Raw genomic sequence first — 15,646 nt, 5'->3', positions numbered from 1 at the left:
AAGGGTACGAAGTCGTCGACAACGACAATGAACCCATCAGGATCCTGGCGACTGCCAATGCACTTTGGCGACGAAGACGACGGCGGAAACGATAAGAAACTTTCCCACCTCTTTGATGAATAATTGAACCGGATTTTCTTCTGCGGACGAGCCGGCCGCCGTTGTCGTTGTGGATTATGTTAGAGTTTGAAGTGTACAGGTGGAGAACGGGCGGGCAGAGATAGATAACCGTCGTCGGTAGTAACATATTTGACGCCGGCTTACAGTTTTTTTTTTCGCAAATTGTGACAAGTGCACCGACACCGACTGAGCCACCAAGGGTGGATTTCGAGTGTTGGCTTAATAAGAGGCTAGTCTATATATTGATGACGGCTCAGTTGCTTCGAATCAATACGGGCGATAACATCTAATACGAAGCGAGCGCGCCCTACGCCAATCTGCCGAACTGTCATCTTGCGAAGTGTATTAATAATGAAGACATTGGATATTGTTTTATCGTGTGTGCTTGCGGGGGTGATCTTAGTTAGTGGTAGCCCATTGTTTTACAACAGGTGCGTTGCACATTGATCTAAAGTTTTGAATGGTTAACTGTACTAAATGAGTGATTTTTCTGTTTATTAATTCAGCAATCGGCCTATTGTAGTGGTGAGCAAGTTGGATATTACGGATTCGACTATCGATCATGATCGGATTAGTACCTTGGTGGATAATGATGCCGAAGAACAGTTCGTGACGGAAGTGGTCGTCGACGTGGCCGAAAATGAAGTCGACAAAGATGAACGAGTGACAGTTACCGACGGTAAATGGAAATCGATGTCGACGACGACGGCGGTTGACGATAAAGTGGAAAATGAAGATGAAACGGATACTACGAGTGATGTTGGCACGACGCAAACAGAATCTACGCAAGATGTGACAGCAAGTGAAACTACACTAATTGAAACGGAAACTAGTGAATCGGTAACTGATAGTACGGTTTCGGAAACCGAAACTCAAAGTACAGAGTCAGGAACGACTGAATCCACGCAAGCTACTTCGAACAGTACTACCGATTCTACAGAGGCTACTGAAACTGAAGCTACAACTCAAACGGAATTGGATTCTACGGCGGTAACTGATTCTACACCAGCTGCAACGGAATCGACAGAATCTGCTACGGCTACCCAATCCAGCCAAACTGAAAGTACTCAAACTGGTTCGGAATCTTCGGCGGCGACTACAACTTCTAATCAGACTGAAACTGAGAACACGGTGGAAACCACTGCAACGGAGACAGGATCAACTCATACTGAGACAGAGACTACGAATACTGAAACTGCTGCTGAGTCTACCGAAGGCTCATCGCAGACGGAAACTGAATCTTTGACATCTGCCGATTCCACCACACCGCAGACTGAAACTTCCCAATCTGAATCAGAATCCACGGGGACTACTCAAACAGCTACTACTGAAACTACAAAGACTACTGAAGATCTAACGCAAACGGAAACTGATTCCACTGCCACGGAATCTACTCAAACGGAGACCGAGTCTACTAGCACTGAAATGGCAACTGATTCAAGTGTAGGGCCAACGCAGACGGGAACTGAATCCACAGTGGTTACAACTGACTTAACTCCAACGGAAACTGGTTCCACGGAGACTATTCAAACGGAAACTAGCTCTACGAATACTGCAACGGAAACTGAATCCGCCGTATCGGAGACAGATCCAACGCAGACTGAAACCGAATCCACAGGGACTACTCAAACGGAAACCGCATCAACTAATACTGAAACGGCTACTGACTCAACTGAACTTCCTACGTCAACGGAATCTGAATCTACGGTAGTAAATACTGATTCTACGGCCACGGAAACTGAGGCTGCATCCATCACATCAACGAACTCTGAAACCGTCACTGATTCTACAGAAACTCCCACGCAGACAGGAACTGAATCTACGGTAGTAACAACTGACTCGACTGCTACGGAAACTGATTCCACGGTAACTACTGCCTCAGAAACCGACTCTACGAATACTGCAATTGAAACGGAATCAACTGAAGGATCAACGCAAGCGGAAACTGAATCGAGCGCACCGGAGACAGAACCAACACCAACTGTAACTGTTTCCACAGGAACTACTCAAACAGAGACCGAATCTACGAATACTGTAACGGCAACTGACTCAACCGAAGGTTCTACGCAGGTGGAAACTGAATCTACGATAGCAAACACTGATTCTACGGTCACGGAAATCGAAACTGTATCATCCACATCAGAAACAGAGTCTACGAACTCTGAAACCGTAACTGATTCTACAGTAGCTCCCACGCAGACAGGGACTGAATCGACGGTAGTGACAACTGATTCGACTGCTACGGAAACTGATTCTACGAACACTGCAACTGAAACGGATTCAACTGAAGGATCAACACAAGCGGAAACTGAATCGAGCGCACCGGAGACAGAGCCAACGCCAACTGTAACTGATTCCACGGGAACTACTCAAACGGAGTCAGAATCTACGAATACTGTAACGGCAACTGACTCAACCGAAGGTTCTACGCAGGTGGAAACTGAATCTACGATAGCAAACACTGATTCTACGGTCACGGAAATTGAAACTGTATCCACCACAGCAGAAACAGAGTCTACGAGCTCTGAAACCGTCACTGATTCTACAGTAGCTCCCACGCAGACTGACTCGACTGCTACGGAAACTGATTCCACGGTAACTACTGCCTCAGAAACCGAGTCTACGAACACTGCAACTAAAACGGAATCAACTGAAAGTTCAACCCATACGGAAACTGAATCCACCGTACCGCAGACAGAGCCAACGCCAACAGTAACCGATTCCACGGGAACTACTCAAACAGAGACCGAATCTACGAATACTGTAACGGCAACTGACTCAACCGAAGGTTCTACGCAGGTGGAAACTGAATCTACGATAGCAAACACTGATTCTACGGTCACGGAAATCGAAACTATATCCACCACAGCAGAAACAGAGTCTACGAACTCTGAAACCGTCACTGATTCTACAGTAGCTCCCACGCAGACAGAGACTGAATCGACGGTAGTGACGACTGACTCGACTGCTACGGAAACTGATTCCACGGTAACTACTGCCTCAGAAACCGAGTCTACGAACACTGCAACTAAAACGGAATCAACTGAAAGTTCAACCCATACGGAAACTGAATCCACCGTACCGGAGACAGAGCCAACGCCAACAGTAACCGATTCCACGGGAACTACTCAAACGGAGACCGAATCTACGAATACTGTAACGGCAACTGACTCAACCGAAGGTTCTACGCAGGTGGAAACTGAATCTACGATAGCAAACACTGATTCTACGGTCACGGACGTTGAAACTGTATCCTCCACAGCAGAAACAGAGTCTACGAACTCTGAAACCGTCACTGATTCTACAGTAGCTCCCACGCAGACAGAGACTGAATCGACGGTAGTGACGACTGACTCGACTGCTACGGAAACTGATTCCACGGGAACTACTGCCTCAGAAACCGAGTCTACGAACACTGCAACTGAAACAGAATCAACTGAAGGATCAACGCAAGCGGAAACTGAATCCAGCGTATCGGAAACAGAGCCAACGCAAACTGTTTCAACTACGCAGACGGAAACTGAAACTGAATCCACTGCCACTGGCACAGGGTCAACGCAAACGGAAACGGAATCAACCAACACCGAAGCTGCTACTGAGTCAACTGAAAGTTCAACGCTCACGGGAACTGTATCCACTGAAACGACCGTAACTGAAACAGAACCAACAGACACTTCACCAACGGCGACCGAATCTACAAACACTGAAACTGTAACTACTGATTCTACTGTAACTGCAACGGAATCTACAGAAACATCCGATGCAACCACCACGGGACCTACTCAAACTGGAACTGAATCTACGAATTCGGAAACTGAGTCGACTGAAGGTTCTACGCAAACAGAGACAGAATCTACCGTAACGACGGAGTCTCCCACTACAGCAACAGACACTACTACAGCTGAATCTACAGGAAGTGAAACGGGATCAACCCAGACAGAAACAGTGACGGAGACTGAATCAACACAAACAGCAACCGATTCGACAGCGGAACCCGAAACTGGTTCTACCGAGTCAACGCCACAAACGGAAACTAACTCCACTGAGACGGCACCCGTTACGACGGAAACTGAAACGGAATCAACCATTGCGTCCGGATCGACACAGACGAACTCTACTGCAACAGAGCCAACAGGAACCGAATCAACAAATTCCACAACAACTCAGGTCGTCACGGATCCAACGTCTGAAACTGAAACTGCCACCGCAACGGAATCGACTCCAGTAACTGCGACAGAATCGACGACGATGACGACAACGACGGGAGCTAGTACAACAACGACGACAACGACGACAACGACGACGCAATCTACCACGTCAACGGAAAGCAGTACGGTAACGGCGGCCGGCTCTACGGCTACGACGACTGCCGAGTCACAGGGAGCGTCAGCCGGATCCGTTACCAGTAGTGTGATTTGTCTACTGGTTGCTTTGGTCGTGTCGTTCGTTGCAGGTCACTAGAACGAGTGAATGAGCAAATAGTACTTGAAGCGAAAGAGTATCTCTGTTGCTGCCTCTTAAGACGGTTTTGTTAGGATTTGTTGTACTTATTCAGATAGCTTTTGTCCGTATTATACCTGTTGATATGTGATTGGAGTAATCTATTTATAATCGGTTGTATGTATAGCTAGTAATTCATGTGCTAAGTGTTACTTCTTAAGTATGGCGAGTCATTAGCTAGAAATTTGAAGCTATGTAATAAATTAAGTTTGATGTTTAGTGTGTTGTATTTTCTTTAAACTGACTATTTTCTGTGCGTTGATTTTAGGATTTTGGCGATTTTACTAGATTATTCTATTTAACACTTTCGGTAACTGAAAAAATCCCACCATTTCTCAAAAACTGAACATTGCACTAACAATAACTTCTTATGTCCAAACTTTCTGCAATGATTTGCTTAGCTGTGGCTTTGAGGAAAATGATGCTGCACTTTGGAGGTAAGTAATACCCCGTACAGACTATGGCTTATATCATGTAATATAGGCTGTCTTGCAATGAACACTCATACATCTAGTTTTCACTGGAAATCCAATGTATGAGTGCTCATTGCAAGACAGCCTATATTACATGATATAAACCTAGATATAAACCATAGTCTGTCCAGGGTATAAAACACTACGCGTCTCCATGGATTCAAAACTTCAAATTGCCAACGGCGCATGCTTCATGATAACATGGTGCACGGTTGATCAGACAAACTCAAAATTGCGTCGAGTCGACTCAATTTCGTCAAAAGTGGAATTATTCAGAAGTGAGTTAAATTGTTCGGGCTTTTCCAGGAAAAATTTCTCGAATATAAGGAAAATCGATAAAGGTTTCAGTCAGTTTATTAGTATACTAGGCTGAGCAAAATGTTCATAGATTTTCCTCATATTCGTGAAGCTTTTTTTTCAGTTTTTCCTCGGCATTAGCAACGCACGGCCTATTGGGTTTGGGTTCTATTGGTACTACTCCTAGGCTTAATAAAATATGAATTTTCTCATCGCTGAGTTCCTGCACTTTTTGCGATTGATGAGTAAACTGAACTCAAATTTGGGTTGATCTCATTGGCCGTGTAAGCTCCATCTCGGATTAACTTTTATATAATACCGCCACTGTTGATCTGCGAAATGTTTGCTTAGAGTCGTGTTGATTAACTCAATCAAAGCATCAAAGCAGCGGACATTCTTGATCGAGATTTAATCCGAGGATAATACCGGTTGGAGTTTACCACCATTAGAGACATCCACTTTTGACGAAATTGAGTTGACTCGATTCAATTTTGTGTAATCTGGTCGACCGTGTACAACAACACTCATATGCGCTATCGAACCCAATCTTTGGTAGAATACACTCAAATCGGTCAAAACTGATCCATCTCAAAAATGGGTAAACTAAGTCGGGAGTGACAAGGTGACAAATGCTAAAAACCAACTTGAGCCCGGTCAATATTTTTCATTAGTCAACGCATGTCTCTCAACTTAACTTACCGATTTTTGAGTCGGTTCAGTTTTGACCGATCTGCGTGGGTTTTACTCAAATTTGGGTAGTTTTGGAATAGCTTGTAAGCTTTTCCTTCGGGACTCGTTTCCAATGCAAAAAGCTTATCGTGCACACAGTCGATCAGACCAACTCAAAATTGAGTCGAGTCAACTCAATTTTGCCAAAATGTTTTGATTTTTCCGGCTTTTTCAGGAAAAACTTCTCAAATATGAGGAAAAACGAGAAAGGTTTCACACCTCCTTTGGGTGGTAACATTTTGTGACGAATAAATTGTTTGTCAGAGTCCGAATATACCGATTATAGAACCAATTTTGACGTGATGGCGTTCACTGGCAGAATATTGGCGAAATATTCGAAGAATCGTTCCATACGCATCAATTTGATGTCAATGAGCAATAAAGCAATAAACTAAAAATTGTCCTCAGTAAGGTATTGATTTCACTTTTTTGATGCAACTAGGTTCCATTTCCTATAAGCTTTGCGATAATTGATGAGCGACCAAACATGCCGGCAGTGTGGCCAAACCTGACTTCATTCGGCATCGAGTTTTTGCGACCAATCGCGTCAAAATCGGTTCTATATACAAGAAACTCAAAATTCAGTGCCTGGCAATCAATTTGACTATAAAAACATTAAAATGATTGCGAAAACCTGATCCATAAACAATTTGAAATCCGGGTCAATATGAAATAAATTCCGGCTTCGAGAATTACAGAACTTTTAAACAGCTGAACTGTTCGGTAAAAATCATGCATTTTAATTTATTAGTTTTAAAGCCTCAATAAAAAACTTTACCCAATGGCAAGACTCGATTATTCAAACAAGGCTGACAGTGTTTTAAAATTAACTCTATGAGGTATGGTCGCACCAGATATGATATCGTTTGTGCATGGTACCCGTTTATAAGCTCGTTTATAAAGGCCCACGCTTATTAGATCCGGATCGGACGCAAAGTGACAGCTAAATCTATTGTCTAACAGTCAAATTTACGACAACGCAACGCAAACGGATCTAATGTGGCCTTAAGGGTAGATGCTCACCGTAAAAAGTTATTCCAGTTTGGAAGTTTATTTCGGGTCATATTGATCCCAACACCTAAAGAAGGTTAATACGGACCGCATATATGGAAACCGCATAAAGTATACCCCCGCGAATCCGAAACTCGCTAATCCGACGACTCGATAATCCGGACCCTGTTAATCTGGAAAATGTCGGATTAAAAAGTGTAAATATACGTTTGAATACATTGTGCTGCCAACTTTCACATGTGTGCTGTAAGCATGCAGTCTGTTTGTTTTGATTTTTTTAGTATGGATTTGACAGTCGGATTAGAAAGTCATAACCCGATAGTCCAGGCATAATTTTGTTGGATTAGCTGTATATGGATACTGTATATGGAGTCCACGTGGGATTTTGCCAAGGAACTTTCAATTCTGCACACCTTAATCTGTGCCGAGTGATTTAGTTGTGCCAAGCGGTATGCCGAACGTGCCAAAGTAGGCCGAAGTGTGCCAATCTAGGTGTTGATATCCCGTGAGTTCGGCAATCCTGAGGTTATAATGACATTTCTGATTGGGTTTAAATTTTGAATTTTGGAAGTAAATTTTCTTTGTTGAGATTTCTTTGTCATAAATTTGGCTTTTATTAACTATGAAAAACCATCCTCAAGCTCAATTTGTAAACAGAATAATTGGGGAGTCTATGATGCACTTTAAAAAGCCTAAAAAGCAACCATAAATGCTTTTTGCTCTAATGCAAAACCTAATTGTTTTTTGGTTGCTTTTATAATGATAGAACACGTTTGTAAAGAATTTTATCAAGACATTAATAAACAATTTCTAATGACGTTTATGCTTGAATTACAGAGCAGTTTTAAGGAGGGATTGAGAACTGTTTTAAATTTATTTTTAAAACAAGGCAGTTTTCGACTTTCTTGCCAGACTATAAAAGGTTAAGACCGTAAAGCATGGTACACGGTTAAGACCGTAAAGCATGGAGGTGGTAGCATCATGGTTTGGGGATGTTTTTCTTGGTATGGAGTAGGTCACATTTTCCGTATTAATTCCATCATGACCAGATTTGAATACAAAGAAATCATGGAGGAGGCTATGCTCTCTTATGCAGAAGAGAACATGCCTCTTATATAGCATTTTCAGTAAGACAACGATCCGAAACACACTTCTAACTATGTAAAGGAATGGTTTCGTGCAAACAAAGTGTCCGGTTATTTCCGAGGTTATTTCATGGCCTAGTCAATCTCCATTCGAAAATGTATGGAACGAGCTTAAATGAAAGTTATCTGGTCGAGCATTTTCAAATAAGGATCAATTATGGACCACAGTTCAAAAAGAGTGGTATGCCATACCAAAGGAAACTTGTCAGTGCTTGGTTGAGTCAATGCCAAGAAGATTGAACAAGGTTCTACTTAACAATGGAGGGCACAGCGGTTACTAAGCGTCATTAGTCTAATAAAACTTATACACTAATAAAATTCAATGATTAATTTTATGTGTCCCACACATGAATTTTTGCAATGTGATAAACAAATAATATATATGTGTCGGACACATAGTTTTTATGTGTACACATAAAATTCATGTGTAACCACACATACTATTCATTTGACTCATAAATTTCATGTGTACTTCTGAGTGGATTCTGTTTATGTGTGGACACATGAAAATCATGTGGAATTTTACATTGATATTCGCCAATAAAAATGTTTTGAATTTTTTTTTTTTTGTTAATTACTTTATTTGTACAGGCTCAATCGAATAAACTTTACAGAGCCAAGTTATCATTTTCTTTATACATTATAAATGTCTTAAATCTAAAATTAAAGGATTGGAACCGATTACTCGCGGTCTTCTCGAGGTTAGTGGATGACAATTGTTTGGATCGGGAGAGGGAAAAGGAGATTTGGAATATGATTTATGATTAAAAAATGTCACTATTTCTAAAACATATACTTAATCCTATCGACGTTATATCAACTCTGTAATTATACAATTATTACAGAAACAAATCTACAAAAAATAAATACACACACACATAAAAACACAAACTAAACACAAGGTTAATCAAACTTACAATCTATGGTTGATATTCTTCAAGAAAACATATATGAGTTGCATAAACTCCAGATCGCGTCTAGCCAAAATATCCCGAACTGGAACATTAGGTTGTCTACCTCGAGCCCGAAGGGAATCGTACAACTCGGATCTGACTCCACGGTACTCAGCACATGACCAAATAATGTGATCTGCGTCCTGGTAACCTTGTCCACATTCACAGAGATTACTGTCCCCCAGCTCAACACGGAACAAGTGAGCGTTTAACGAGTAGTGATTGGACATGAGGCGAGACATCATACGAATGAAGTCTTGACCCACATCCAACCCCTTGAAGCAAGGACACTTCGACACCTTAAGGATGATTGAATATAACCATCGTCTCAAACTCCCTTCACTCCATTTATTTTGCCAGCTGGCGAGGGACTGTTGACGATAAATGAAGAAAAATTCGTCGTAGGCGATTTGTCGATCGTAAATATCGCCTTCCATAGCGCCCACCTTTGCAAGCGAGTCCGCCTTCTCATTGCCCGGAATCGAGCAATGAGATGGGACCCATGCAAAGGTGATGACAAAAGATCTTAAAGATAAAGCACTTAGAAGCTCTCGTATTTTCATGAGAAAATACGAGGAGTGCTTTACCGGCCTCATGGAGCGAATAGCCTCGACAGAACTGAGACTATCCGTAAAAATAAAATAATGATCTGGTGCAAGTGAGGCGATCGTTTCTAGCGTATAATGTATTGCCGCCAGTTCAGCAACATATACGGAACAAGGAGCATGAAGCATTCGAGAGGCGCTATGAAATTCGTTATAAATACCAAAACCTGCGGACGCCTCTATTAGTGATCCATCTGTGAAGAACGATCTTGCGGAATCAACTTGGCCAAACTTTGCAGCGAAAATTGACGGAGCAATCATGGAACGATGATGCTCTGGGATTCCGCGAATCTCTTGCGTCATGGATAAATCAAATAGAATAGAATTGTCGAAGTCGGAGAAGCAAACACGATAGGGATTATGCTGCGAAGGGCTGACATCCTGTGTTATGTACACGTAGTACAATGACATAAAACGAGTTTGAGGGTTTAGCTCAAGAAGCTTTTCAAAGTTTGCAATCACCAGTGGGTTCATAATTTCACAACGGGTGAGGAGCCTGAGGGATAATTCCGAAAACCGATCAGAGAGTGGCAACATGCCCGCCAACACTTCGAGACTCATCGTATGAGTCGAGTGCATGCATCCTAACGCGATACGAAGACAGCGATACTGGATCCGTTCCAGTTTGATGATGTGCGTTTTAGCCGCCGACTGGAAGCAAAAACTACCGTACTCTAAAACCGATAAAATCGTTGTCCGGTACAACGTTAGAAGATCTTGCGGATGGGCTCCCCACCACGTTCCGGTAATTGTTCGGAGAAAATTGATCCTTTGTTGACATTTCCGCTTCAGATACTCAATGTGGGATCTCCAGGTGCATTTGGAATCGAACCAGACCCCAAGATATTTGAAAGACATGGAATGAGTGATCGGCTTACCCAAAAGTTGAAGCTTCGGTTGTGCTGGGCTATGCTTCCTAGAAAAAACGACCAACTCAGTTTTCTCCGTGGAGAATTCGATACCTAGCTGGATAGCCCATGTAGACAAATTGTCTAAGGTATCCTGTAAGGGTCCTTGCAGGTCGGCCTCTCTGGGTCCTGTCATAGACACTACTCCGTCATCTGCAAGTTGTCTCAACGTGCAGTTGTCCCTTAGACAATTGTCAATTTCTCTGACGTAGAAATTATACAGAAGGGGGCTTAAACATGAGCCCTGGGGGAGGCCCATGTAGCTAAATCGTGAAGCTGTAGAGTTTCCATGAGAAAAGCTCATATGTTTCTCTGACAGCAAATTGTACAAAAAGTTATTAATTAATGGAGAAAGGCCACAAGATTGGAGTTTGTCTGAAAGGACTTCAACCGATACTGAATCAAAAGCCCCCTTAATATCCAAGAAGACAGAAGCCATTTGCTCTTTATTAGCAAAAGCCAACTGAATTTCAGTGGAAAGCAACGCGAGACAGTCGTTCGTTCCCTTGCCCCTACGGAAACCAAATTGAGTATCTGAGAGTAGGTGGTTCAACTCAACCCATTTGTCCAGGCGAAAAAGGATCATTTTCTCCAACAATTTTCGAATACACGATAACATCGCAATGGGACGATACGAGTTGTGATCTGACGCGGGTTTTCCAGGCTTTTTAATGGCTATAACTCTCACCCGCCTCCAATCATCCGGAACAATATTAAGCTCCAAGAACTGACCAAACAAGTTCAACATGCGCCTCTTAGCGACGTCTGGGAGGTTCTTCAACAAGTTGAACTTGATTCTATCAGCCCCCGGAGCCGAATTGCCACACGAAAGGAGCGCGAGTGAGAGCTCCAGCATTGAAAAAGGCTGGCTGATCTTGTCTACCGAATTCGTCGTTTCGCGAGGAATCATCTGTGCCGGCACAGAATCAGGACATACTTTTCGCGCGAACTTGAGAATCCAACTATCCGAGTACTCCTCACTCTCGTTGTGTGAAGACCGGTTACGCATCCTTCGCGCCGCATTCCAAAGCGTATTCATCGACGTTTCGCGCGATAATCCGTCCACGAATTGCCGCCAGTATCCGCGTTTCTTGGCTTTGATGAGGCTCTTGAGTTCGCGTTCAAGAGCCGAGTACGCTTCGAAATGTACGGGTGTTCCACGTTTCCGGAAAAGCTTAAACGCGTCGGACTTTTTACGGTAAACCTCAGTGCATTGCTGGTCCCACCAAGGAGAAGGAGGTTTCCTACGGAAAGATGTTCCTGGAACCGGCCGAGTTTGAGCTTGAAGCGCGCTGTCCAAGATCAGATTGGAGAGGAAGTTATATTCCTCCAACGGTGGAAGCCCTTCTACCGACGTAAGGGCATCTTCTATCACATTCTTGAACTTTGTCCAATCGATATTACGGGTAAGATCGTACGCGACGTTAACGGGTTCCGACGGATTGAACCCACTGGCAACTGAAACTTTGATCGGCAAGTGATCACTACCGTGGGGATCTTGGATCACATTCCACGTGCAATCCAACGATAATGAGTTAGAGCAAAGTGTGAGGTCTAATCTACTTCCATTCGAGGATTGGCCAGCCAAACGTGTTACTTCTCCATTGTTAAGAATTGTCATATTAAAGCTGTCGCAGAGGTCATATATCAAAGTAGAACGGTTGTCATCATACAGTTCCCCCCAGCCTGTACCGCGGGAATTAAAATCTCCCATAATCAACCGTGGAGCAGGAAGTACCGAACAGATATCTGAAAGTTGTTTTCGATTAACAACGGCTCTAGGAGGAATATAAACAGAAGCAATACCAAGGCTCTTACTTTTAATAATAGCCTGACATGCGATAGCTTCAATACCTGGAAATTGTGGAAGATTCACTCTATAGAAGGAATGGCACTTTTTGATCCCCAAAAGTACTCCTCCTCCACGCGAATCCACACGATCCAGTCGAATAATGTTAAAATCATAAAAAGGAAGATCGATATCTGAAGAGAGCCAAGTTTCACAAACAGCAAATGCATCACATTCATTATTGTGAACTAAAAACTTAAAAGAATCTAATTTAGGAATGAGACTTCGACAATTCCACTGTAGAACAGTGATCAAATCCCCGACCTCGTTTGGAAAATTATCCATCGAAGGAAATGATTGCTGCAATGAGGGGCCACTTCAATGTCAATTGCTTCAAGAGGGTCTTCACAGAAGGAAGCATTGCCAGAACAATGCTTTTGAGAGGATCAGAAATATTCAGGTTCTTGAGAATATCGTCCACAATTTTATCAAATGAGAACAACCCGGATGAAGAAGGGGCTTCTGTTCTTAAAAATGGGCCATCAGGGGTTTTTGATGTCCCCGGGAGAGATGGAAAGTTCTGGTTATAGTCAGTTCTGCGGAAACCAGGAGGAGTTGAAACTTCCTTTTTTCCATCACTCCTTGATTTGGGCAAGCTTATTTGGGGTTCCTTATCTGCAACTTTCCGCGAACGGATGCGTTTTCGTTTCCGTGCAGAACCTTCCGGAAAACTGAAAGAAACTCCCTCCTCAGCCAAGTCAGAGATTTTGAATTTTATGAGTGTACGATTATTTTCAAGCATTCTTTACTATAGTTTTATGCAACACACCTATTTCACGGACCAGGCATATTTTATGTAAGATTATAATGAGTGAGTCATTTGATGTTTTAACTTTGAGTTTTCTCGTGCAATTACTTAATTTTTATTACACTATCAAATGCTTAACTTTAAAGTCGAATAAAATGAAGTTGAATGAACATCACCTAAACTTTCGCATTTATTTTGCCTACACCTATTTTAATGACCAGTGACTCACAACATTTACTGCGTACGTACTGCACAATTTATTTCTAAATAATATCTATCAATCATCACACTAAATGACTATTATAGGTGAAATGTTATAACAAGATTGCTTATGTAACGTAATATCAACTCTAGACTGAATTTGGCTTAATTTGCTCCAGCTTTCCCAAGATCCGTTATATTTGAAACATAGTTGTGCCATTTTGAAAAATGAATCGATTGGCAAATCAAAGTTGGCACTCGTGGAGAATAGAAGAACTATGAAAGTGATGATAGTTTCAAAATTTTCCACGGGGAGGTATACAAATGCAATCTTAAAATGCTTTTATTTTGCAAATGGAGCATATTATTTAATTCTGGTTGCTGCTAAAGTTGTAGAAAAGCTGAAATCTATGTCTACACCTAAAATTCTGAAAAGAAATTATGTTTCTATATTATATGTCTATTAAGTAGTCCTTAAGTTTTCTACTAGCGTAGCATTAACCAGATTTAAATAAAATGCTCCATTTGCAAAATAAAAGCATTTTAAGATTGCATTCGTATACCTCCCCGTGGAAAATTATGAAACCATCATCACTTTCATAGTTCTTCTATTCTCCACGAGTGCCAACTTTGAGTTGCCAATTCACTAACATCGATTCTTGCCTCAAGATCGCCCAATGCTAGTTCATACAAGCGAATACTTTTTCCGAACCGCAATGCAATGCATTACCTACACGGAACCGAAAAATTACCGAACAATAACCTAATTTTCAGTAAACCGCTTATAGTAGTTTGCATTTGGCTACGGCAAAAATAATTACTTACTCGTATGTATTTTCTACCCAAAATTAAGTTCAATTGACTCAAATTTGAGAATATCTCATATACTCACTAGTAGCTTATTGAACGAGAGTCATGAGAAAGTCGAATCTCTCGTTCCGTTTTTGACAACAACAAAAAGTGAGAGTGGGATGCAAAACTCAAAATTACCCAAAATTAAGTAAAAAGAACTTAAATTTAGGGTATTTTTTTTTCTCTGTGTAAGAGAAGAGGTGACAATTGGCGTTGACGGCAACTCTGTACCTCTTTACTCCTATGGTAAAATCCATAAGCAAACGTCAGACTGTGCGTGAAACATGGCGGATTTCGTACTATCCTTTCACTCCATCGAAAAAGTCCGTAAGAAACTGTCAATCTTTTCTAGAAGAGACAATTTTTCGACGGTGTCAACGCCAATACGGGGGCGCAAATTAACCACTTTTCTGTCCAACGTGAACCAGCTCCTGATTGGCCGATTTCAGGTGCGTAAGATAGAGATAGAGATAGATAAAGATAGATATAGAGATAGAAATAAAAGATTGTCAATTGTAAAGCCAATTGTCACCTCTTCCTCTTAAGCTGGGTTTAGACAGGGCAAGTCAATTGATCAAGTAAGTTGAATTCAACTGACTTGAACGCGAATTGAATGTGTAAACCATGCCATTCAACTGGCTTGATCAACTCACTTGAATTGAAAAAAGTTGAACCAGGCTCAACTTTTCAAGCCAATTGAATTCAACTGAGTTTATCATTTGACTTGCCTAGTCTAAACCCAGCATAATGCGCATTACCGGGTGTAGAGTTCACCCACAAGAATAACACTTTCGGATTCAACTTTAAATTATTCACAAATGAATTAAATAGAAACAGATTTATTTAAACCAGTCCGTTCGCGTGTACGTACCGTAATCGACTGCCTCTAACCATTGAATTTAGCTGGTTCTCTGTTTTCTGCAAGGTCCTCCGGCAAGGGGCGCGATAATGTTAATTATTACCACTCTACATCTCTCACCTGGCCAAAAAAAAAAGTTATCATATTATCAAATATATATTTTATACGAAAATCAAAGTACTGACTCAAATATATTTACTTATCATACCGTGCAGGCATTTTTGTAGTTCGCTTAGGACGTTTGGCGGTGGGAGATTCTTCGCGAATCGAGCTCCGAGCTGAATCATCTGCGATAGTCTGTCGTGAATCGGAATCGGCTGTGTTTGGAATCTTCTGCAACTCCAAACCATCTCGGCTGTGGACAATTGGACACTTCTTCAAATGAGCTACAGGTCG

General features: G+C 41.9%; 1 protein-coding gene across 1 annotated transcript; it reads left to right on the top strand.

Moving 5' to 3' along the window:
* The first annotated feature begins 357 nt into the window (after positions 1-357).
* On the top strand, positions 358-4,789 carry LOC135702911 (mucin-22-like). The gene is made up of 2 exons (XM_065223967.1): positions 358-551; positions 627-4,789. The coding sequence occupies exons 1-2, from the start codon at positions 472-474 to the stop codon at positions 4,579-4,581; spliced, it is 4,035 nt and encodes a 1,344-aa protein (XP_065080039.1). The 5' UTR covers positions 358-471; the 3' UTR covers positions 4,582-4,789.
* The last annotated feature ends 10,857 nt before the right edge of the window (positions 4,790-15,646 follow it).

This window comes from Ochlerotatus camptorhynchus, unplaced genomic scaffold (assembly GCF_037179485.1).
Source record: "Ochlerotatus camptorhynchus isolate MF236.1 unplaced genomic scaffold, CSIRO-AGI_Acam_v1.1 ptg000203l, whole genome shotgun sequence".
Lineage (NCBI taxonomy): Eukaryota > Metazoa > Arthropoda > Insecta > Diptera > Culicidae > Ochlerotatus > Ochlerotatus camptorhynchus.
Note: the sequence above shows the minus strand (reverse complement) of the source record. Positions and strands in the feature narration are given on the sequence as shown.

Coding starts and splice junctions, on each gene's coding strand:
- LOC135702911 (XM_065223967.1), top strand. CDS start 472: ATGAAGACATTGGATATTGTTTTATCGTGTGTGCTTGCGGGGGTGATC. Junction 552..626: donor AGCCCATTGTTTTACAACAG/GTGCGTTGCACA, acceptor TTATTAATTCAG/CAATCGGCCTATTGTAGTGG.